Source organism: Panthera tigris, chromosome A1 (genome assembly GCF_018350195.1).
Source record: "Panthera tigris isolate Pti1 chromosome A1, P.tigris_Pti1_mat1.1, whole genome shotgun sequence".
Classification (NCBI taxonomy): domain Eukaryota; kingdom Metazoa; phylum Chordata; class Mammalia; order Carnivora; family Felidae; genus Panthera; species Panthera tigris.
Window position 1 is genome coordinate 135,069,266 of NC_056660.1, and position 24,815 is coordinate 135,094,080.

Consider the following 24,815-nt stretch of genomic DNA (forward strand, 5'->3'; position numbering starts at 1 on the left):
TAGCAACAGGAAAAAAAAAAAAACAAAAACCCTAATAAGGCCTGGTCCTCCCTACCCAAGATTTACTGATGTACCAGGATTAAGTCTAGCATAGTCTAGCAGCCAAATTTTAAAAGATACTGTATTGTATTTGATCACACATTGTCCATTTTCTATGCCTTCTTCCGCGGTGCTACAAGAATCGGCTGTATTCCTGACGGCACAGAGGTGGCGCTGCAGGGACAGGTAAGCGCGACGGCAGCGTCAATACGAAGAGCTGATCCCGAGAAACGATCCGATCCCGTCACCCGTGTAGGCGGTGCCTAAGGAAGGGCGAAAGAAAGCGAGTGTTCTGTTATGCGCAGGCGCAGGGCTGGGCACTCCCCCGGGAGTGAGGGCTGCTGGGCCCGATGACGTGGCCTGGCAACGTCCGCTCCGGTGCGCCTCGGGGGAGCCCGGCGCCGCCGGAACTGCCCGCGGCCTAGTCCCGACGCGCGTGTGCTAGTGAGCAGGAGCCGGGGACGGCGGCAGCGGTGGCGGCCTGGCCTGTGGGGACCCGAGGGGGCCGCTATCATGGGGGAGTGACGCGCCTGCGCCCGCTGTTCCGCGGCAGCGGCGAGACATGAGGAAACCCCGCGGCGGGGGCAGCGGCGGCGGCTCCTGAGCCCCGGGATGGAGGAGAAATACGGCGGGGACGTGCTAGCCAGCCCCAGCGGCGGCGGTGGCCTCGGGCCGGTGGACGTGCCCAGCGCTCGGTAGGTGTGACCCACCCAGCTCGCGCCTCCGGAGCGGCTCTCCCACTCGCGGACCCGGACGGCAGCTGCCCCCCGGGCGCGCGGGCACCGGCGTCCCTCCTGTCCCATTGACAGCCCGGTGCGCCCTCAGCTCAGCTCGCGCGCCCCGGGAGCCGTCCGTCCTCTCTCTCTGCCTCGGGTGCCTGTGACTTTCATTGGCTCCCCCGTTGCCCGCTGCAGAATGAACGCTCTAAAACCCAGGGCCGTTCTGCTGGAGTTTTTGGTCTGTTCAAGGCAGACCGTTAACCTTCGCTCTGCCCGCCGGCCCGTAAACGGGAGACGTTTCTCTGGTCCGTGACAAACATTTCTGTTGGCTCTTTCTCCCTGCAACAGTAGTTTAGTGACTACTTAACCTTTCTGGCGTCTCCCTGCGTAAGTTAGGGGAAGGTGCCACCATCTTCAGGCGAAGAAACCAAAGTACAAACGGATGTACTTCGATATTCAGGTTAACCACGTACATCAAAAATGCAGCCCGGCATCTAGTTTTCTTTATCTTTCTGATTTTATTTTTTTTATTATTAAATGAGAAATGTGTGCTCATGGTAAATACAAAAAAAAAAAAAAACCCACCTCAAACACTACAAAAATTTCTAGAATGAAAAGCGGAAATACCACTTTACCAGCCCCCCCCCATGTTCCCCCTAACCTCCACAGGTAAGTACAGTAACCACTTGCTAGTGTCTCCTTCTTGATTTGTCTTAAGTTCTGAAGTAGTGTCAAAGATGCATAGAATTCAGCCCAACGGTTTTGTTGGAATTGGTATTTAGTGTCTTCATTTTTAATGAGGTTCTGTTTTTTCCTTACTCCTTTTGAGATTTAAAGATTGTTTTGATAAATCCTTTGAAACTGTAGAAATAGCGTTGCTAACACACCTTTTTTTACTGAAAAGAAAAGAACACATAAAATGCCGGAACAGAACTTTAATCAATTGCATTTTTGTAGTATAAGTTTAATTGTCTAATCTCTTGTAAATAACAGCATCGCATATTATTGACCGAACCATGACAGGGAAATGCAATAGGCGATTCTGGTCTGGATTTTCGTAGTAGAGGGAAAAAATTGCTGTAAAGAACAGTAATAGGTCTGTTGACAAAATTAGACCATGGGTGATGAAGTAGCATAAAAATGTTAAATTTTCTGAAGTTGAAAACTTTCCTGATTTTATAAGAAAATGTCCATGTTCTTAGGAAATCCAAATTTAGGGGTAAAAAATGTGTTGTAAGTAACTTATTCTTAAGTGGTTGAGGAAAAAAAACGCCTGTATTTAAAGAGAGAGAGAGAGAATGCAAATGGGACAATTAACAATGAGGGAATCCAGGTAAAGGGTATATAATTCTTGCCACTTTTCTGTAAACTAGAAATTATTTTTATTAAATAGTTTCAAGCTATTATTTATTCAGGAGATTACTATCTTAAGTAGATGTAGTAAACAGTCTTTTGCTTAGCAGAACTGCTCTTGTAGTTCATTAGAAAACTTCAACTCAGGAGTGATTGCATTTTTAATAGATTCCCAGTTGCAAGAATTTTCCTTTGTCTAGACTGATAATCCAATACTAGTTATAATCTGCAGCAGAAACTAGTTCACAAATCCTTTACTTTTGGGATTTTTATGCCCAAATTCACAATTTAAAACAATTGTTTAAAATCTTTCTTTTCGGCTTCTGTAAGTACTCTTTGCAGGAAACAGGGTGATGGTCAACATTGTTGGACACCTGTGTCCGATGTGCTTTGAGTATAGCATCTAATTTAATCCTTAATACAGTGCTACAGACTACATAATAGTATCCTTGTTTCACAGATCAAGAAACTGATATAATAGAAAAAAGTTTATTGTCGGAAGTTAACAGAAAGAGTAACTGAACTAGGAATCAGTTATCCTAAACCCCATGCCTTACATGTACTGATTTTGTTTTTTGTTTACTGGAGAACCATGAGCTGCTGCACTGGGCAAAGCCCAAGAAGCACATTTAGACCCAAACCCAAATTTCAGTAATTACAGGTTTAGAGAACCAGAAATTTTTGTAATCCTATATATAAAAGATCAGTGATATGTTTGATGGAACTAGTTAATGGCCAATCATGATTTATAACTTGAGTAGGTCAAGTATGTCTCCCAGAGTTGCCCAGAAAGTAGCTCAAAGACCACTGCCCCTGTTGAAGAGCCTCTCTCTCCTCACCCCCACATCTTTCCTTAGTAAATAAAGCTGTTTCAGTGTTTCCCTGCACAATATGAACTACAGTACCTACTTATTAGTATAAGGTTATTTTGCCTTAGCTGGTGTTTCATCTGTAGGCCTACAGGAAAACTTCGTTGAGACTTTAAAAATCAGAGTCCAGGGCAGCTGGGTGGCTTAGTCGGTTGAGCATCCAAGTCTTGATTTCTGTTCAGGTCACGATCTTACAGTTCATGGGTTCAAGCCCCACATCGCACTCTGTGCTGACAGTGCAGAGCCTGCTCTCTCTCCTCTCTCTGCTCCTCCCCCGTGCTTGCACATGTGTTCTCTCTTTCTCTATCTCAAAGAAATGCTCTCAAAATAAAATCAGAGAGTCCAACTTTTAACTAAATGTTAAAATAATTTTCCTAGTTTAATAATAGTACCAAAAATCTTCAACATGTTACACAGAAAGTCACATAGCAATATCAAAATATGTGTACAATTGTAAATATGTCAATATATAATATATGCATGTGTCTATGTAGAAGTGCAAAGGAAAAGGCTTGGAAGGATGACCAGTTGGTCACCTATGAGGAGGAAGTTAGGAACCATTTTACCTAAAATTTTAATAACAAGCAGCTTCTCAGGAATTACTTTATAGTCTCTGTAGTTTAAAAATTAAAAAGGGAATAAAGAAAATTAGTGTCATCATAATAGAGGGGCACCTGGGTAGCTCAGTTGGTTAAGCATCTGACTCTTGATTTTGTCTCAGGTCTTTATCTGTCTCTCTGTTGTGAGATCAAGCCCTGTGCTTGAACCTGCTTAAGGTTCTCTCCTTCCCGCCCCCCCTTCTGCCTCTCCCCCCCTCAAAAAAATTAATTTTTTTAAAAAGATTGTAATATGGGGCACCTGGGTGACTCAGTCGGTTACGAGTACAACTTAGGCTCAGGTCATGATCTAGCAGTCTGTGAGTTCTGCCCCTCTTCTGGTAGCACGCTCTCTCTCAAAAATACATAAACATTAAAAAATATAAAATAAAAAAGTAAAAAATCATAATAGTAGTAAGTTATCAGGAACTATTTTACTTAAATTAATGTTCCTTCTGACTAAATCTTGTGTTTGAAGTACCAAACTTATTTATTTTAAAGTTTTATTAATACTTTAAACAAAAGTAACTTAGAGGCTTCTGGGTGGCTCAGTCGGTTGAGCTTTGGCTCACGTCATGATCTCATGGTTTATGAGTTTATGAGTTTGAACCTACCCAGGTGCCCCTCTATTATGATGACACTAATTTTCTTTATTCCTTTTTTAATTTTTAAACTACAGAGATTATAAAAGTAATTCCTGCATTAGGGTCCTCTTTCCTCCTCTGTCTCTGCCCTTCCCCCACTCACACTTTCTCTCTCTCTCTCTCTCTCTCTCTCTCTAAAACATAAAAACATTTAGAAAAATAATAAAAATAACTTAGAGGGGCACCTGGGTGGCTCATTCGGTTGGGCAGCCGACTTCGGCTCAGGTCATGATCTCGCGGTCCGTGAGTTCGAGCCCCGCGTCGGGCTCTGTGCTGACAGCTCAGAGCCTGGAGCCTGTTTCAGATTCTGTGTCTCCCTCTCTCTGACCCTCCCCCGTTCATGCTCTGTCTCTCTCTGTCTCAAAAATAAATAAACGTTAAAAAAAAAAAATTTTTTTTTTTAAAAACTTAGAAATAATTTCTCCTATTGCCCCATCTTGGCAGAACAATTTTATTAAAGATAACTTACCTTTTCCTTAATAACTTCTGGTCATTATGATCTAGTTAATTGAGCTTAAATACATTTATTCGAAGGCTTAATCCTAGTATTAGTATTTTCCAAATGCTGCTGTCTGCTTTGAAATACCCTTTCCCTTTTCTTCCATTATAATTCCTACTTTAATACACAGTTACACATCTCAAACTCTGAAGACAGACCTTTGCTTCCAAAGTTAGGGTTAGTTGCTTCTACATCTATTTTAAAAGTCCCATTACTTATTTGGGTCACATAAATACTTGTTTGCTTGCCTCACTTTCTTAGGCCTCAGACTCCTTGAGAGCATTGTCTCTATTAAGAGTCACAGATAGCACCTAGAAATATATTTAGTTGTAAGTAACCAAACTAAGAGCTTTAAACAAAGAGGGATATATTCTTCTCACATAAAAGAAACCAGAGATTGCAGGTATTTGTTCAGAACCTCAGTGATACCATCTAGAACCCAGATTCTTTGCCTCTGCTTTCTGCCATCCTAAGTGTATCAGCTTTCATATTCAGGCTTGTTAGAAGATGGATAACACTTTTTAGATAATGTTAACATTCTGATAACATTTTTTAGATAAAGCTCCTCCCTTGAAGGCAGAAAGAAGACAGAAGCATTTCCAGCTGGATCTTGCCCTTTTATCTGGAAGAGGGAAGGCTATACTTGAAACCACCCTGTCAGTCTTCCCTTAGATCTCATTGGCCACATATGGCATCTGGCATATAGTATGTGTGCAAACAAAATTTGAAGAAGGGCTAACTAGCCCCATGGAGAATGTACAAGTCTCTTTGCTGACATTGAGAATTCCCATACTGGTGATTTTTAATGTATGTCTGTCTGGTTTTCCTGGTCTTTGTTTTTCCTCTCCCTATCTTGACATTGTTGTTCTTTGTGTCCTTGCTTCTATCCTACTGCCTTATTATTACACCTAATTAAGAGTTTAAGGAGTAAAGCCCTTGAGATTTCTAGTGTCCCTTTCTACTTGATTTCATTCTTTTCTTTCATTCTGAGTCCATGCCTGGGTTGCTGATAGTTCAGATTGCCACAAGCTTGGACTACCACTTAAGGTACTCTATTTTTGCACTCTATGTTACTATATGAGATGGTACTGTAACGCATAAGTGTAGTTGTAGAGTTCACATTCTTTCATTTGGTGAACATTTGCTGACCACCTATAATGACTGTCCCTGTGTTATGAACTAATAAACAGTGGATTTCTAGCCCAACTTTTATTTTCATTGGTTAATTTTGAATTGCTACCCTAACCAGAATATTTACTTAGTATTCATATAGTTAATATGTTCACTGTACTAAAGTCTATATGACTTTTTTTCTCCAGCTTAAATGGGCCAAAATATAAATTAATCCTAGGTTTTAATGTGCATTTTGTCTTTCATATTTAAAGATGATTTTGGGGCTCCTGGGTGGCTCAGTTGGTTAAGCGTCTGACTTGGGTTCAGGTCATGATCTTGCAGTCCGTGAGGGGTCCAAGCCCCACATCACCCTCTTTACTAACTTTGCAAAAGCTGCTTGGGATTTTTGGTCTTCCTCTCTCTCTCTCTCTCTGCCCCTTCCCTGCTCGAATGCTCACTCTCTCTCAAAATAAATAAATAAGGGGCCCCTGGGTGGCTCAGTCGGTTAAGCGTCCAACTTCGGCTCAGGTCATGATCTCACAGTTTGTGAGTTCAAGCCCCATGTCACGCTCTGTGCTGACAGCTCAGAGCCTGGCGCCTGCTTGGATTCTGTCTCCCTCTCTGTCTGCCCCTCCCCCACTCAAACTCTGTCTTTCTCTCTCTAAAAAATAATTTAAAAAAATTTTTTTAATAAAGGTGACTTTACTATTCGTGTAGGCCACTACAAATGTATAATTTAAAGATGATTTTACTGTTTGTGTGAGCCATTATAAATGTGTAATAATTACAATGTGTAATAAATTATTATGAATGTGTAATGTGTAATTGAGATGGGAACCCTCAAAGCCTTTGGATGAACTTTGATTTTGTGTGTGACTTATTAAAAAGAGCATACTTGGGCACCTGGCCAGCTCAGTCAGTAGAGCATGTGACTGTTGATCTCCGGATCGTGAGTTCAAGCCTCACGTTGGGCATGGAGCCTACTTAAAAAAAAGGGGTACCTGGGTGGCTCAGTCAGTTAAGTAACAGACTGTTGATTTCGGCTCAGGTCATGATTTCATGGTTCATGGGATTGAGCCCCCTGTCGGTCTCTCAGCTGATATCATGAAGCCTGCTGGGAATTCTCTTTCTCCCTCTCTCTCTGCCCCTCCCTCACTTGTGTGCTCTCTCATTCAAAATAAATTTTTAAAAAATTAAATAAAGCGAGCATACTTAAGGGACAGGGGCTTGACCCTAGCTAACTTTGTGGGCTTTAATTTCCCAATCTGTGACAGGAGAGGAATTGAACTAGAGAATTTCTAAGGTATTAGTGTTCAGTTTTTCTAGCACATGTACATTTACTTTCATACTTGTACAATTGCTAGACATTTGGTAGATTTCTTTTGTTTTACTGTGTGTTTTTAGCCAGTCTACAGACAGTCCAAAAACAAAATACACTTGGGGTGCCCGGGTGTCTCAGTCGGTTGAGCTTCCGAGTCTTGATTTCGGCTCAGGTCATGATCCCAAGGTCATGGGGTCGAGCCCCACCTGGGGCTCGACACTCCGAGTGGAGCCTGAGTAAGATTTTCCCTCCCTTCCTGCCTCTCTCTCTCTCTTTCTCTCTCTCTTTCTCTTTCTCTCTTTCTCCTGTCCCTCTCCCCTGCTTGTGTGCATGTGCTCTCGCTCTTTCTCTCTCTCTCTCTCTCTCTCTCTCTCTCTCTCTCATAAATAAATAAATAAATAAATAAATCGCTTTATTTTAAAGGTGTAAGTTTGCATTTTTCACAAATGTGTAAACCTATGTAACTTCCAGCATGATCAAGCTATAGGACATTTTTTATTATCCCAGAAAATCTGATTTATCTTTTTTTTTTTAATGTTTATTTTTGAGAGAGACAGAAACACAGCATGAGTGGGGGTGGATCAGAGAGAGGGGACACAGAATCTGAAGCAGGCTGCAGGCTGTGAGCTGTCAGCACAGAGTCTTATGTGGGGCTCAAACTCACAAACTGAGATCATGACCTGAGCAGAAGTCAGACGCTGAACCAACTAAGCTACCCATCGCCCCCTGATTGATCTTTTAAACAGAAATTTTAAGAAAGTTTATACTGATCAACAAAATGGGTTAAATGGGAACTTCTTTAGAATGCTTTAGGATGTGACTTACATGATTCGACAGTAACATTTTTATTAGCTTTTGGGAGATTAATTTTCACATAGTTAAAATCCCCAGTTTGAACTATAAAAGGCCCCCCAGATTATGTTCATGATAAGAAAAACCACTTTGCTTCAAATCTTTTTTTCTTTTTTTAAATTTAGTATGATACTATCTGGACTAAAACAGAAAAGGAGCCATCTTGGCTGGTGAAGATGCTGAGATTCATTCTTTCAAGGACTAAAATTTATTTTAATAATTGCATCAAAATCTTCCTAAAGTCTATATTTTCATGCCTTCTTAATCAGATTACTGTTTGTTTAGTGTAGTTTAGCTCTTTCATGTTAATTCACTGCCATGGCACTTGATTATTCACATTCATCAAGTTTTATACTGTCCTATATACATTGATATCCCCATTGATGTCAGATTATTTTAACTCTGAGTGACTTAGGTTTCTTTTAAAATTCTGTTTGCATTTTGAATTTTTTCTCCCATTGGTAGAGACTTCTCATCTCTGCCAGTGTGCTGGCCTTGGACTTCCCTTATACCTACTTTTTAATGTACTAACACCTGTTTGATGTAAACTTAAAAAGTGGTCTCCTGAGTATTACTTACACAAGATCTCCTATTAGGGTGAAGGAAAAAATATTAAATTTCTCAACTTTTTATTTCTTTTTTATTTCTAATTTGTGTATGTTTTATAATGTTCATTATTACAGTATTCACGGTTCAGTATTACACGGTTACAGTGGACACACAGATAATGGGTTTCATGCAAAGAATAATGGTTTTATTCTAAGAAAACTACTAGGCCAGAAAACTGAAGTAATTTCTTCCCTAATTTTAGTTTCTTTTTCAAGAGCTCCTTTTTTCTTCCTTTTTATGGCAGCCTAATTTTTTCATGCGTGCAATATTCTTTCTTATATCTCAGAGAATATTATTTATTATTCTTTGTTGTTTTCTGCTATTACCTGTAATATCTTTATCTGTTAAATTTGTTGTTTCTGTTTGTTTGGCCTTTCATAAGCTTATCTTAAAGGATTGATTATCTATGTTTGCTATTCATATTTGAGTGAGGGCTAAAAAGCTAATTAGAATGAATACCTGTGTGAGGCGTAACCCTAGTGGATCCCTAGAAGGGTTCTGCTGGGAGATTGCAGCCCAGCCGTTAGGATATTGGAGGTAGAAGAGGAAAGGGAGGTGGGGTGGTGTTAAGAAACTTCCTTTAATTTCCATGGTTTTATTCTAGCACTTCATGCCTCCTCTCTTTGCCTTTTGTCTAGACGTCTCCAGAAGCTAAGCCTCATCTGTCCTGTCATGATTGAGGAGAGGTAGTTGCCTGGCTCTGCTGGGTGAGAATGTGGGGATCTAACTACTTGGAAGACTTCTTGATGCTTCTCTTTTTAACTCCCCAGGCCTTTCTCAGGTGCTTCAGATTCTTGAGCCTTTACAAGACTCTGTAGGGCAGGTTGTTTGACTTTTCAACCATGACTTTCACTGCAGCCACATAGCAAAGCAGAGGAGGGGTAAATCTAAGGCATTTACCATTCCTCTGTTTCTTCCTACAGCGTGCTCTTCTGGTTTCATTGCAGGTAGACTTTGGTGTCTGTTCTTCAACAGACTATACACACACATACACACATATACATAGACACACGGTCTATACATTGAAAAGAATCTGGGGGCACCTGAGCAGCTCAGTTCGTTAAGAGACCATCTCTTGATTTCTGCACAGGTCAGGATCTCACGGTTCATGGGGTCAATCCCTGAGTCAGGCTCCACACTGAGAGCCCAAAGCCCGCTTGGAATTCTCTCCCTCTTTCTCTGCCCCTCCCTCCTCCCTCTATCAAAATAAATAAATAAACATTAAAAAGAACACAATCTGCAAGTATATATACCAAAATGTTAATAGTAGTTATGTAGATGGTGAGTTGTTTGGGCTTTTGTTTGATGTTTTTAATGAATATCTGAGGTTTTTCTAATGATCCCAATACTTGTATAATAAGAAAAGAACAGATGACAGAGTTCCTTGTGATTTTAATGATACTGAAACTTGTTTCTGCTTTTATTTTTCAGATTAACAAAATATATTGTGTTACTATGTTTGACTAAATTTTTGAAGGCTGTGGGACTTTTTGAATCATACGATCTCCTAAAAGCAGTTCACATTGTTCAGTTCATTTTTATATTAAAACTTGGGTGAGTGTGTGTGATTCCTTTTTCCTTATGTTTTATTTATTTGAAACTCCTGTTTTAACTGAGTATCTTTAAGAAATTTTAGATAGAATATATTGTGCTATTTATCCCTCCTCACTAATGTATGATAATTTAATAAAAAAATAGAATACCTAAGGTTAGAGGTACAAAGAGAATTTTTTAAATGATTATTGTACTGTAATAGCTTGCCAAAACTAGACTTATACTGTACTTTGCATTAATGAAGTTTTTGTAGATTTCTTTTAATGTCCAGCTTAATAGAAGATTGCTAAGTTCTCATATCTGTTTCAGCGTTGAGTCTGTTGCAGGATCTCTTTTATCAGTTAACCTCTGAAGAGCTCCACTGTATACCCCTGAGAGCATAAAAGTGAAAAGAGCAGATAATTTATTAGAATTTTTGTGAAAATAGTTTTGATGCTACAGTTTCCCTAAAAGAGTCTCCAGACCATACCACTGGTGTAGTTCAGCCTTCCAGCAGGTAGAATGTTACCTGAGACTTGTCTTGGCACAGATGTTCCTTATTTTCTAAGTTAATCTGTGCTGGGTTTTGTTCATTATATGTTCCCTTCACACTACAGGGTCCTCATATAATATAAATTTACATTATTCTGCATATTGCAAGAAATTCTCTGTAAATAAAGTTTCTCTAGATCTTGAGATTGATAGCAACTACTTTCTGTTAATAACAGTCTATTAAAGACTCCTGGGAGTTAATTTTAGCAATTATGGAAAGTGATTCTTTACTAGGAAATTTTAAGCAGTTGTATGCATTTTTATATAATCATTTTGGGAATGTGAAACCTAAAGACATACAATAAGTACTTTCTTCATTTCTTTTATTTCAAGATTTGTTATTAAATTTTGGAGAAGATAGATTTTTTTTTTTATATATTTCCCAGTATGAAAAAACATTGAGACTCCTTTTCTTTTGTGGCTTGTGAATTGGTTCTGAAGATAATTACAAAATAAGCATTCCCCAAAATGTTGCAGTGGAAGTTTTATTTGAATAAATATTGTTCTCCAGTATAATTTTTTAGAGGGTAACATACCTTTCAAGTTCTAGTGTATTTGTTTAAGATAAATATCTTAACATTACACCTTGTATATAAGACAAATATTAATATATTAATGTTTCAATATCCACAGAACTGCATTTTTTATGGTTTTGTTTCAAAAGCCATTTTCTTCTGGGAAAAGTATTACCAAACACCAGGTGAGTTTTTTGCACAATTCTTTTTTCCTAGCAGCTTCCTAGTTAGTGGGCCAAGAGACAGTGCCCTTTCTTTGAGCATGGTTACTTAAAAAATGACTTAAGTACACAGCAGATTATTTCCAGAGTTAACTTGGTCTTGATATGTCTTTCAGTATTGAGGCTTTAAGAGTAAACTAAAGTGTTAAGATTACAGAATGTTTAAACATGCAGAAGAGGGTAGTACCTGGCTGGCTCAGTCCGTAGAATGTGTGACTCTTGATTTCCGGGTTCTGGGTTCGAGCCCATGCTGGGTGTAGAGATTACTTAAAAATAAAATCTTTTTTTTTTTTTCAATATATGAAATTTATTGTCAAATTGGTTTCCATACAACACCCAGTGCTCATCCCAACAGGTGCCCTCCTTAATACCCGTCACCCACCCTCCCCTCCCTCCCACCCCCCATCAACCCTCAGTTTGTTCTCAGTTTTTAACAGTCTCTTATGCTTTGGCTCTCTCCCACTCTAACCTCTTTTTTTTTTTTCCTTCCCCTCCCCCATGGGTTTCTGTTAAGTTTCTCAGGATCCACATAAGAGTGTAAACATATGGTATCTGTCTTTCTCTGTGTGACTTATTTCACTTAGCATCACTCTCTTCAGTTCCATCCACATTGCTACAAAGAGCCATATTTCGTTCTTTCTCATTGCCACGTAGTACTCCATTGTGTATATAAACCACAATTTCTTTATCCATTCATCAGTTGATGGACATTTAGGCTCTTTCCATAATTTGGCTCTTGTTGAGAGTGCTGCTATAAACATTGGGGTACAAGTGTCCCTATGCATCGGTACTCCTGTATCCCTTGGGTAAATTCCTAGCAGTGCTATTGCTGGGTCATAGGGTAAAAAAAAAATATGAAGAAGAAAGTAGAAAAACATTAAGGTATACAGTACTTTTTTTGTAATGTAGTATCCTTATTCTGAAAGATTTATGAATGAGACATGGAGACATACCCAAGAGCCTAGTACAAGTGTCATGAGGAGGCAGATAAAGCATAGGGATTAAGAATGAGGCTTCTGGAGGCAGACAGATGCATATTCTGTCTGTCCTTACAAACTTTTACTTTGAACAAGTTAATTAATTTCTCCGTTAATATTTTCACCTATGAAATGGAGTTAATAATACCATTGTAATGAAGCTGTGAGGAATAAATGAATTAATACATATAAAGTTCTTGAAGTAGTGCCTGGGATATAGTGACTATGCAGTAAGTATTAGCTGTTACTCTCATCTTCATTAGTATTTTCTATAGACCCCTGAAGTTCAGGATACATAGCAGAAATGTCCTGCATTTTGCATAGTCACCTCATATTATCACCTCTTTGGACAGTAGAGGTATATCCTACTACGTGTTTGCTGTATGCCACAACTTAGAAACTTGTATGGCAATTTTTTATTAAAATGACAAACGTAGTTACCTCTCTTTTAGAGACCATGCGTGTTTTAAAGATGGGATTAATATTTTAAACCCCATCATAACTTTTTTTCTCTTTTCAAGTAATTAAAGCTCTGAATATCTCTAGAAAAGAATTTAAAGACTAAAACAATACATGTTCCTAGCAAACTAGTGAGAAACTAATGAAAAAAAAAACATTTATACTCTATAGAAAAAGATCTCAAAATCTAACAACAGGTAAGAATATAGAAAATGGAAAACAGACTACTGTCTTACAAATCTAGATTTAGTCAAAGAATCTTAACATTTTCTATTTAATTTCAAGATATGTAATTATTTAGCCTTTAAAATATTTAAGTGTTACCATTATTTTCTTTCCCTATGTGTTTTGTTTAAGACTTTGAGATAATAGCAAAACATACATGAGTAAAATTTTTAACTTTTTGTTTCCATTTATAGTGGATCAAAATATTTAAGCATGCAGTTGCTGGGTGTATCATTTCACTCTTGTGGTTTTTTGGCCTCACTCTTTGTGGACCACTAAGGTAAAAGTGCATATTTTGAATGTTTGTTTGTGTTTCTTAATTTTGAATATTAGTTTTCTTCCATTATATATAATATCAAATGCTTATGTTATGTGCAAATGCTTCTATCGCTTGTATAGCATTGGATACAACTCAACATATAGAGTGGGGGAGAGAGGGAGGGAAGGAGAGAACCTGTTGAATTTGTGGTCTAGCTTTTGGTGAACACCATTAATGTATTGTTCATGATCTGTCATGATATTTTAATAGTTAAGAATCTAGTTTCAGGGGCGCCTGGGTGGCTTAGTTAGGCGTCTGACTGGCTCAGTTCATGCTCTCACGGCTTGTCAGTTTGAGCTCTGTGTCAGGCTCTGTGCCGACAGCTCAGAGGAGCCTGCTTCAGATTCTGTGTCTCCCTCTCTCTGTCCCTCCCCTGCTTGTGCTCTGTCTCTCAGAAATAAATAAACATTAAAAATTTTTTTAAATCCAGTTTCAGAAAATTTTTAGCATAGGTGGCTTTTCATCATCCCTTGGTGATCCCTTTTAGCAACTGATTTTAGAAACTAAAAGGTCTGAAGTGGTAAATAAAATCAACCAGTAGAAGAGCAAAATCTTTATTTAAACACTTTTTTCTTCACCACTCTGAAATACTCTTACCAACAGAAAATTCTTAAAAAATATGGTCGTAAACAAATGTCTTGACAACAGTGTGTCAATCGTCAGATTAAAGATGAGTTAACTCTCATATTCCCCTAGATCTATATAGAGCAATCTTTTTATGTAATGGACCAATTCCCCGGGGGTGGGGGGTGGTGCTTAAGGGCCACTTAATAGGAATTGTAATATGTACAACTGTGCATAAACATTTTTAATGCTTCTCTGTAGCTAAAGGGTTTTACTCATTGATTGAAAGTATAAGAAAAAGTACCTGGCCATTGTTGGGAGGAGGGGGGTATGATGATGAGAGGTAAGGAATAAAATTAAGGATATTTTAAAGAATCTCACTCAGAATAATGGGGTAGACAGAGTAAAAATGATAGGTGGAAAATGCTTTGTGAAAATCCTTTCCCCTCTTTTAGCTAATAGAATAGCTTCCAGGTTTGAGTCCCTTTAGGTTGTTTACCGTGTACTTCGTCAGATGCAGGGTATACATAATTCCAGATGTCATGTCCTTGTCCATGACAGCAGCAGCATCCTGGAATGGTAGGTAAGGCAGCTGGATTTTATCACCTTGGGAGAGCTTTTTCACTTTATGCTTGAATATGATTAACAGTATTATCATCTCTAATATTTAAGTTTCTTTTCCATGAAATTATGTTTTGTTCTGTATGTTATTAAATCACTGTCCCCACATATTAGGGTAGGGAAAGAAGGGGAAAATTGTTAAATTCTTACTTGACTCCTTATTTAGTCCTCTACTTCCTACCCTTAAAATCCCTCACTGCCAGCTCCTGTGCCAACACTGCCCCTCTCATTCTTTTATTAAAACCATCATGCAGGGTGCCTGGATGGCTCAGTCGGTAGAGCATGCAACTCTTTATCTCAAAGTGGTGAGTTCAGGCCCCATGTTGGGCATGGAGCCTACTTAAGTTTTAAAAAATAAAAACTATCATGCAATTTCTTGACTAGAAAGACTTTGTGGAGTTGTGCCTGGGTGGCTCATTTGGTTGAGCTTCTGACTCATGATTTCAGCTCAGGTCATGATCCCAGGATTATGGGATCAAGCCCTGCAGTGGGCTCCATGTTCCCTGTGGAGCCAGTGTAGGATTCTATCTCTTTCCCTCTGCTGCTCTCCCTCATGCACATGTACACACACACATACTGTCTCTCTCTCAAATAAAAAAGACCTCTTTGGTGTTCCATAGCCTGTCTCATTTCAGGTTGGTATTACTCTTTTGATATATTTATTTTCTTAAGTTGTACCTCATAATCATTAATAGAATTAAAGTTAGTATTGCTGTGTTCTGTATTACAGATTTTTGAGTAAAGAGAAAAATTGAAAATGTGTTAAAAGAGCAGCTGAAAATCTTACTATTTAGATCCTATAAGCCCTGTTTTTGCTGGTGATAGTTTTTCAAGTTTTTAAAATATTTCATACAGATAAGAGAGGAAGTATGTTTAATAATAGTGAACACTGACATATCCAACATCCAGTCCCCCAAATAAAATCTTACCAATACTTGGGGGCACCTGGTTGGTTCAGTCAGTTAAGGGTAGTGACTCTTGATTTTGACTCAGGTCATGATCTCACAGTTGTGGGATCAAGCCCCACATGGGGCTCCTGACTGGGTGTTGAGCCTGCATAAGATTCTCTCTCTCCCTCCTGCTGCCCCTCCCCTTTACCGCATGCTTACTTGTGCATTCTCTCTCTTTCAAAAAAAAAAAATATATATATATATATGTATATCTGTATATGTGTATATAACACGTGTATATATATGGGGATCCTGGGTGGCTCAGTTGGTTAAGCGTCTGACCCTTGATTTCAGCTCAGGTCATGATCTCATGGTTTGTAAGTTCGAGCCTTACATCAGGCTCTGTGCTGATAGTTCAAAGCCTGCTTGATATTTTCTGTCTCCCCCTCTCTCTGCCCTTATCTGCTTTCTCTCTGTCTTGAAATAAATAAACTTAAAAAAAAAAAATACCTATCTTACCAATGCCTTTGAATGCTGGTGTTTCCCTCCTGATTGTATCCCCATCTCCCCCTACCCTTGGGTGTAGTCAGCATCTTAAGTTTTGTTTTTCATTTTCTTGGTTTCCTTTATAGTTTTTCACATATGTGCCTAAGTCTTTTTTTTTTTTTAATGTTTAATTGTGGGTTTTTTTAATGTTTACAAGTTTTTTACTTTATGTACCTAGATGATTTTGCATGTATGTTCTACAGTGTACTTTTTTGCATTTAAATTTATGTTTGAGACTTGCCCGTCTCGATGCATGTTATATATATATAGTTCATTTTTATGGCAATTTTTAAATATAAGATTCACATACCTTAAGATTCAGTCCTTTTTTCTTAGTCCATTTGGGCTGCTATAACAAAAATACCAAAGACTGGGTAGCTTTTAAACAGCACAAATTTACTTCTCACAGTTCTGGAAACTGGCAAGTCTCAGATCAAGGTGAGGCAGATTCACTGTCTGGTGAGGCACTGCTTCCTGGTTTCTCTATAACCTCACATGGCAGAAGGGGCAAAGGGAGTGCTCTATCGTCTTTTATATGAGGGCTTTAATTCCATTCATGAGGGGATTCACACTGGGGATTGAGTTCAACATATAAAATTAGAAGGGATGCAAACATGCAGTCTATAACACATTTAAAGTGTAGTATTCACCATTTCTTAATATATTCGTATAATTTTATTCATTTTTTACTGTTGTAAAATAGTCCATTGAATAGATACACTCTAATTTATATTTTTCTCTTACCAGTAGCATTAAGTTGAGGCTACTGCAAACAAAGCTGGTATGAGCAACCTTCTAAGTGTTTCCTGGTACACGTACACAAGAAATTGGTGTGATATAATCATGCAAGTAGTATTACCAGGTAGATAATGCCAAAAGGTAGCTAATTCTAAAGCATTTGTACCTATTTATTTTTCTCAGTGTTTTATGAAATCAGGAAGAAATACTTATTTTCTCTTACTCTTGTTGAATTCATGTTTCTTGGTAAAGATCGGATATATTTTATGTGAATGATAATGTTTTTGTATTTTTCTAGGACTTTGCTGCTATTTGAACACAGTGATACTGTTGTCATCTCACTACTCAGTGTTTTGTTCACTAGTTCTGGAGGAGGACCAGCAAAGGTACAATTTTCTTTTATTAGTTACTTGAAAATTGAAAGTATACGTGTAAAGTATTAACTAAAGCAATTACATAATATCTTTTAGCATTTAAAAGAATGTAAGTGTGGGGGCGCCTGGATGACTCAGTTGGTTAAGCGCTGACTCTTGATTTCAGCTCAGATCATGATCTCACAGTTCGTAAGTTCGAGCCCCACATTGGGCTCCTCACTGACAGCTGGAAGCCTGTTTGGGAGTCTCTCTCTCTCTCTCTCTCTCTCTCTCTCTCTCTCTCTCTCTCTTCCTCTCTTTCCACCCCTTCCCCCATGCTTGCCCACACACTTTCTCTCTCTCAAAAATAAATAAATAAAAGAATTCAGGGGCTTTTTCTGCTAATTTTAACTTTTTCTTACAAACTTTTTTTACTTTTTATTCCAAAGTCATCATATGTTCCCAGAAAGTGGCAAAAAGAGCACGAAAAGCACCCTTCACTCAGTTTCAGTGGTAATTTCTTACCCAACTCAAACACACTATGGAAACTAAGAAATTGACATTGATATAATCCATAGACCTTGACAAGATTCAGAACTGTTTGATCACCACAAAAATATCCATCATGCTGTAGCCAAGCCTGTCACCCACCTTATTCTTTTGTCTTTCTTTTTTTTTTTTTTTAATTAATTTTGAGAGAAAAAGAGCAAGGGAGGGGCAGAGAGAGAGAGGGAGCGAGAAGCAGGCACTGAACTGTCAGTGCAGAGCCCAACCCGGTGCTTGATCTCACAAACCATGAGATCATGACTTGAGCCAAAATCAGGAGTCAGCTGTTTAGCCACCTGAGCCACTCAGGTGCTCCTCGCACACCTCATTTTTAACCCTTATTCGTCATTTTTGGAAAATACCTAAGAACTTGTTATAAAGTCTCATGAGCATTTTGCCAACTAGGCAGCTTTATTTATCTTTTTTTTTTTTTTTTTTTTGAGAGTGCACACATGAGCGGGAGAAGGGTAGAAGGCTTGGAAGAGAATCTTAAGTAGGCTATACACTCATTGCAGAGACCTACTCAGGGCTCAGTCTCACGACCCTTAAATCGAGAGTCAGACATTTAACCTACTGAAGGTACCCCAGAAGCCTTCTTTATCTTAAATAACTTAAGAATTATCCTTCTTTGGTAAATGAGTCATAAATCTGCAATTCCAAATTCTTAAAACTACAGTATTTCTGTTTTACCAAATTGAATGCTTTCTGTGAATGGTACATTGTCCCAGTTACAGGGGAAAGGAGAAATAAAGATAAATAAGGTGTAGTAGTCCGTGTTCTAAAAGGAGCTGTTTCAAGCTGAGTATTGGAGGCACATGAATAAAATTAAGTGAACAAAGTAATATGCCAAGGAGAGCAGGGAGGCTACCCAGCCCATAGATTTCAAATAGGATCATTAATATTAAAGCATATGCCAATATTTTTTTTCTTTCAATGTTTATTTTATTTTGAGAGAGAGAGAGCATGAGCAGGAGAGGGGCAGAGATAGAGGGGGAGAGAGAGAATCCCAAGCAGGCTCTGTGCCATCAGTACAGAGCCCAACAAGGGGCTCGAATTCACAAACCATGAGATCATGACCTGAGCTGAAATCAAGAGTTAGTTGCTTAACTGACTGATCCACCCAGGCGTACCCTGTATGCCACTCTTTCTTTGATCCCATTCATATATTACGCCATAATAAATGTCAAGTGGAGCACCTGAGTGGCTCTGTTGGTTAAGTGTCTGACTTCAGCTCAGGTCATGATCTCACAGTTTTGTGAGTTCAAGCCCCACGTTGGGCTCTGTGCTGACAGCTTAGAGCCTGGAGCCTGCTTTGAATTCTGTGTCTCCCTCTCTCTCTCTGCCCCTCCCCCGCTCATGGGTTTTTCTCTCTCTCTCTCTCTCTCTCTCATTATTTTAAATAAATAAATATTTAAAAATTAAAAAATAAATGTCAAGTGGATTGAAGAGTTTTGTGGACACAAATATATAATAAATGTAGAATTAAAATATGTAAAATGTATTAAATAACATAAATATATAACATACAAAATAATATAAACATGTATAATGTATAAAATAAATATATGTAAAATAAAATAAATTATGAGGAGAAAACCTTCTGAGCATAAAAGCAGTGGGAAAAAATCACAATGGGAAAACTCAGTAAATTTGATTTCATTATGATTATAACCTTCTATGTAACAGAAATCATTGTGCAGACAACAAACTAACAATAACAACAAAAATTACCGCAAGTAAAAGTTTTACATTTCTTTTAAAATATAAATCACTCAAGTAAGTTAAGAAAAATGCTTAAGATTCTCAGTAAAAATGATCCAAGGGCAGGGAAAGACAATTCACAAAAGAAATACAACTGACTTTAGGGGCACCTGGATGCCTCGGTCAGTTGAGCATCCGTCTATTGATTTCAGCTCCCATCATGATCTCAGTCTCATGATGTGAGGTTGAGCCCCACGTCAGGTTCTGCACTGACAACATGGAGACAGCTTGAGATTCTCTCTCTCACTCTCACTCTCTCACTCACACACACACACACACACACACACACACACACACACACACACTAAATGTTTTTTAAGAAAGAAATAAAAATGACTTAAAAACAAAAAATTTGTTGCAGTTAGACTCAGAAATGAGAGTATAAATCATATATATTTTCTCACTAGTGTGTTATAAATCTGGGCATCTATCCAGCAGCAGGGTTTTTTTCTTAGCTGTGACTGAAGCACTACAAAATTTCATTTGCTCTCTTTGACAAAAGATTAAATTACATTCTCCATAGCGGGGTATTGTTGATATTGTGTGGTTTATGTGTACTGACTTTTGTCAAAATATCCACCACTCTAAGAGAATTTATCAAGTATAGTGGTGATCACATTAATGAATAGGACTCTTACTTTAAATTTTAACTTTTATTTAATGAAAGTGTATGGTAGTACACCTATAAATTTATAAATACAGAATGTATAATAATGCTATTTGGATGGCTTTTATACCCAAAATTCTGAAGTATTTGCATAAACTAGGCAGTATGTTCCTCCTATGATTTTTTTTTTTCATCAAAATCCTTTCCCTGGAATGAGAATATAAAATTTAAAAATTTATCAGCTTTTAAATGCTCTGCACCTTTACTGGATATGAGAAATGACTGCCAATTTTCTTAATGTGCCCTCTTAGTTCTGTTTCCATAGAAGAGTCATAACTAGAATATTGATATTATTATCAATAATTAACTGTAAATTAACTGTCTATCACTTGCATGTTGTAGAATAAAGTAAGTTCATGCTAATAATTCTGTAGCTCCTTGAGGTTTTCAACCCGAAGCAAAATAACATTTAGGGATATTAATTCTGCAAACATAAATGGTTTGTGCATGGTAACCTGCCTAGTCCTATGAACAAGGAGACAGTTGAAGTCATCATTATTATGTGCCTTAAATGCCCTTAAACTATTCTGCAGAATTTGTTGTAGCTCTTTGCTTTTTTTATCTGTTAATACTGCTTATTTATGCTATATAGTAGAAGGGCTTTAATGTCAGATGTTATTTTTTCTTCACATATTTATTTGAAAACAATTTTTCTTTAGTATTTGTATAGTCATGGTCTTAAAAATCAACTCTTAAAATAGTCATCCTAAATAATATTTTCTTCATTTTCAGACAAGAGGGGCTGCTTTTTTCGTTATTGCTGTGATCTGCCTATTGCTTTTCGACAATGATGATCTCATGGCTAAAATGGCTGAACACCGTATCCTTTTGCAATAGATTGGAATTATATAGTCTTGAAAATAGGAAACTGGCAGAATGGGACAAGGAGGATTGAATTAAACTAATCAGTCATGAATGAAACTTCCATGAGTTAATGTAGGTATTCAAATAATGAGTAAATTTATTCTAAATTAAATATTTTATGGCATCCTAATCAATATATTCTACAGAGACAGTGAGAGAATATTTTAGAATGTCCTGGTGCTTAAAACAAAACAAAAAAAAAAAGGATTTGCCAGTCAACAAAATCAATCTGTTGGCTCCCTTGTAACAAATTTAACAATTCAAATACTTGATTTAGAAGTCAGTTGCAATTATTAAATATAAACTTTTTTTTGAAATTTAATGAAAAATCTTTGGCATCTTCTTGCCGAAAAGAAAAAGTTGAAATTCCTTAACCTGGTAATCACTCTCTTGATCTAAACTGTTATTTCCAGTTCAGCTTCTACTCTTCTATAACCCCAACTTTCCAGTCAAATAAGTATACCCCTTTTCCTCTACAAACAGACATGCCTTGTTCCTTCCTGTCCATACCCCTTTGCCTGCTCCATTTAGCAGAACTTGGAACACCAGTTTTAATTCTTCTGGTTACTGATACTGTTCTAGAGCCTGTTACTTAAATAACAATTTACTTTCTTAGACTGAAAGAGGGTGGCATGACTGCAAAACTCCACATTGCTTATGATATGTCTCCGCCCCACCAACCCTTTATACTTGCTGCTTTACTGAGGCTTACGTGGTCAGTGATTTAGAAATAGATTTAGGATTGATTCGACCTCTTGTTCTGAAAGAGCAACCTTAATTCCTTGGTAGGAATGGTCCAAAATGTTCCTTGGTCTTGTCCCTTTGCCCTACTCATAGTATGCATGCATATACTTTTGAAGGTTAACTCCTGAAATTTAACAGCTGTATCTCAAGCACTATTATAATTGTTTTGGAGACAACAAAAATACAAGCCATTCCAATTTATAAATTATGTCCCAAAATTAAATGTTTAATTGTTTTGTTTTTAAGGGCAATATATTGTTGCAGGTAGTCAGGTTTGGGGTTCCCAAACTAGTCTCTAGTCAACCCAAAATAATGTAGCTAAAATTTTAGGAGGACTTCAGAATTCAAAGAGTTAATATTTGGGGTTTTTCTTCCTTTACTGCAACTCACTTAGCTGAAGGACATCATGACAGCGCTCTAACTCACATGCTTTACACAGCCATTGCCTTCTTAGGTGTGGCAGATCACAAGGTATGTTCTTTTCTGTGTTCCTAACATAATCAAGAGATTTTGAAAAGTTACCACAACTGTAACTTTAAAAGTGCATTAAAGTAAGTTATCAGTAATTTACAGTACTGCCTGACATTTAAGTAGTTTGGTAATTTAGGATATGGAAAAAACATAATAGTTCCATTTCTTCCAATACTGTGTATTGAAGGATTGAGTGAACCGTGTGTTTCTAATGAAACTTATGTAATTTTATTTATAGGGTGGAGTATTATTGCTAGTACTGGCTTTGTGTTGTAAAGTTGGTTTTCATACAGCATCCAGAAAACTCTCTATAGATGTTGGTGGAGCCAAGCGTCTTCAAGCTTTATCCCATCTTGTTTCTGTGCTTCTCTTATGTCCATGGGTCATTGTTCTTTCTGTGACAACTGAGGTAAGAGCAGGAATGTATTGGTAATAAGTAAAATGAATTGCTGTTACTTATAAATTTTAGTTCATTTCAGTACAGTGTATTTTATTTCACTTCGAACTTACAAGTGTTGTAAGTTATGCTTTTTTTCATAATTTTTGAAAAATTTTTGGAATTTTTATTGCTTATAGAAAATACAAATCAAGTACTATTAGATATATATATCCCTCCCATTCCTGTAGCTCAAAAGAATCAGTTAAAGACATAATTTAGGAGGTACCTGGGTGACTCAGTTAAGCATCCAACTCAGGATATCGGCTCAGGTCCTGATCCCAGGGTCGTGAGATCAAGCCCCATGTTGGGCTCCATGCTGAAAGGGAAGCCTGCTTGGGATTCTCTGTCCCTTTCGCTTTCTGCCCGTCTCCCACTCACGTGTATGCACATGTGTGCTCATTCTCTCTCTCTCAAAATAAAATAAATAAACATTAAAAAAAAAAAAAAAGACACGGTGCCTGGGTGGCTCAGTCAGTTGAGCGTTTGACTCTTGATTTTCGCTCAGGTCATGATCTTGGGGTTTTGTGGGTTCAAGCCCTGTTTAGGCTCTGCACTGACCCTGTGGAGCCTGCTTGGTTCTCTCCCTCTCCCTCCCCTTCTCCCTCTCCCTCTCTCTCTCTTTCTCTCTCTCTCTCTCTCTCTCTCTCTCTCTCTCTCTCTCTCTCTCTCTGCTCTTCCCCAGCTAGCACTCTCTGTATCTCTCTCAAAATAAATAAACTTAAAAAATTTATTTTAAGTGCGGTAACGCAACTGATCCCGGAGAAGCCGGCAGGAGCCCCGGGGAGAGTTCTCTTTTCTTTGTGAAGGGCAGGGCGCCCTGGAATGGGTTTGCCCCGAGAGAGGGGCCCGTGCCTTGGAAAGCGTCACGGTTCCAAAAAAAAAAAATTTATTTTAAAAAAAAGACACATTTTAATACTTAACCATGTGTTACTTATACACAAGGATTGTGGATCACTTAGTATTTATAAAATTATTAAACCATAATGCTTTTGTTCTTTAATACTTTGGGGACTACTAGGAAAATGCAGTAATATTTTATATCTCTTATATTTTGGCATTTTATGAATCATATTTAATCACAGTATTTGTTTATATATAAAGAGATTAACTAAAACATAAGATATGAACTTTATACCTGTGCAGTACTGACAATTTCTTTTTTTCTTCTCTGTTTAATTCCTAGAGTAAAGTCGAGTCTTGGTTTTCTCTCATTATGCCTTTCACAACAGTTATCTTTTTTGTCATGATCCTGGATTTCTATGTCGATTCTGTTTGTTCAGTCAAAATGGAAGCTTGCAAATGTGCCCGCTATGGATCCTTTCCCATTTTTATTAGTGCTTTACTTTTTGGAAACTTTTGGACACATCCAATAACAGACCAGCTTCGAGCTATGAACAGAGCAGCACACCAGGAAAGCACTGAACATGTCCTGTCCGGAGGAGTGGTAGTGAGCGCTATATTCTTCATTTTGTGTGAGCACTTTTCCCCTTAGGAAATTTCATCTTATGGATTCTGGTGTTGAAGTCATTTACTTAATTTGGGAATTTGTTCAGTGCTTGCATTTAGTGCTGACGGGTACGGTGTTGGTTTGGTAGCTTAAGCTTTTAAAGCTTTTATAATGTTCATGGGTTTTTTTTTCCTTTTTTTAGCTGCCAACATCTTATCATCTCCTTCTAAGAGAGGACAGAAAGGCACTCTAATTGGATATTCTCCTGAAGGAACACCTCTTTATAACTTCATGGGTGATGCTTTTCAGCATAGCTCCCAATCGATCCCTAGGTTTATTAAGGAATCACTAAAACAAATTCTTGAGGAAAATGACTCTAGGCAGATCTTTTACTTCTTGTGCTTGAATCTGGTAAGATTTTTAAATATTACTGACATACCTTAAAAAGTTTAATCTTTTAATTTTGATATTTCTGGTAGAATTTTAGTAATTACCAAAATTTCTGATCAACAGGGGCTAAAACTATATTTTCTCTAAGTAATAGGAAGATTACAGGATCATATTCAGACTATTTATGCAACTTTTGAGGCATTTTAGTTGCATCACTTTAGTGTACTATTTCAAATCAGTAAATATAGTATCCCGTAAAGATTTTTATCTACTGTTTACAGGATCTCACTACAGACCACAGTGCTAACATTTTGTAGCCTAGTTTATTGAGTTCTACAGTCATATAAATGAAACTGTCT

General features: G+C 37.8%; 1 protein-coding gene across 1 annotated transcript in view; it reads left to right on the top strand.

Moving 5' to 3' along the window:
* Positions 1-395: 395 nt before the first annotated feature.
* Positions 396-24,815, top strand: part of SLC30A5 (solute carrier family 30 member 5) — a 36,654-nt gene continuing 12,234 nt past the window's right edge. The window contains exons 1-10 of the mRNA XM_042987747.1: positions 396-734; positions 10,046-10,168; positions 11,333-11,399; positions 13,291-13,376; positions 17,073-17,160; positions 20,834-20,921; positions 22,104-22,180; positions 22,419-22,589; positions 23,803-24,091; positions 24,269-24,477. Coding sequence (XP_042843681.1) covers positions 652-734; positions 10,046-10,168; positions 11,333-11,399; positions 13,291-13,376; positions 17,073-17,160; positions 20,834-20,921; positions 22,104-22,180; positions 22,419-22,589; positions 23,803-24,091; positions 24,269-24,477 — 1,281 coding nt within the window. The 5' untranslated portion in view covers positions 396-651. The remainder of the gene's footprint in view (positions 735-10,045; positions 10,169-11,332; positions 11,400-13,290; positions 13,377-17,072; positions 17,161-20,833; positions 20,922-22,103; positions 22,181-22,418; positions 22,590-23,802; positions 24,092-24,268; positions 24,478-24,815) is intronic.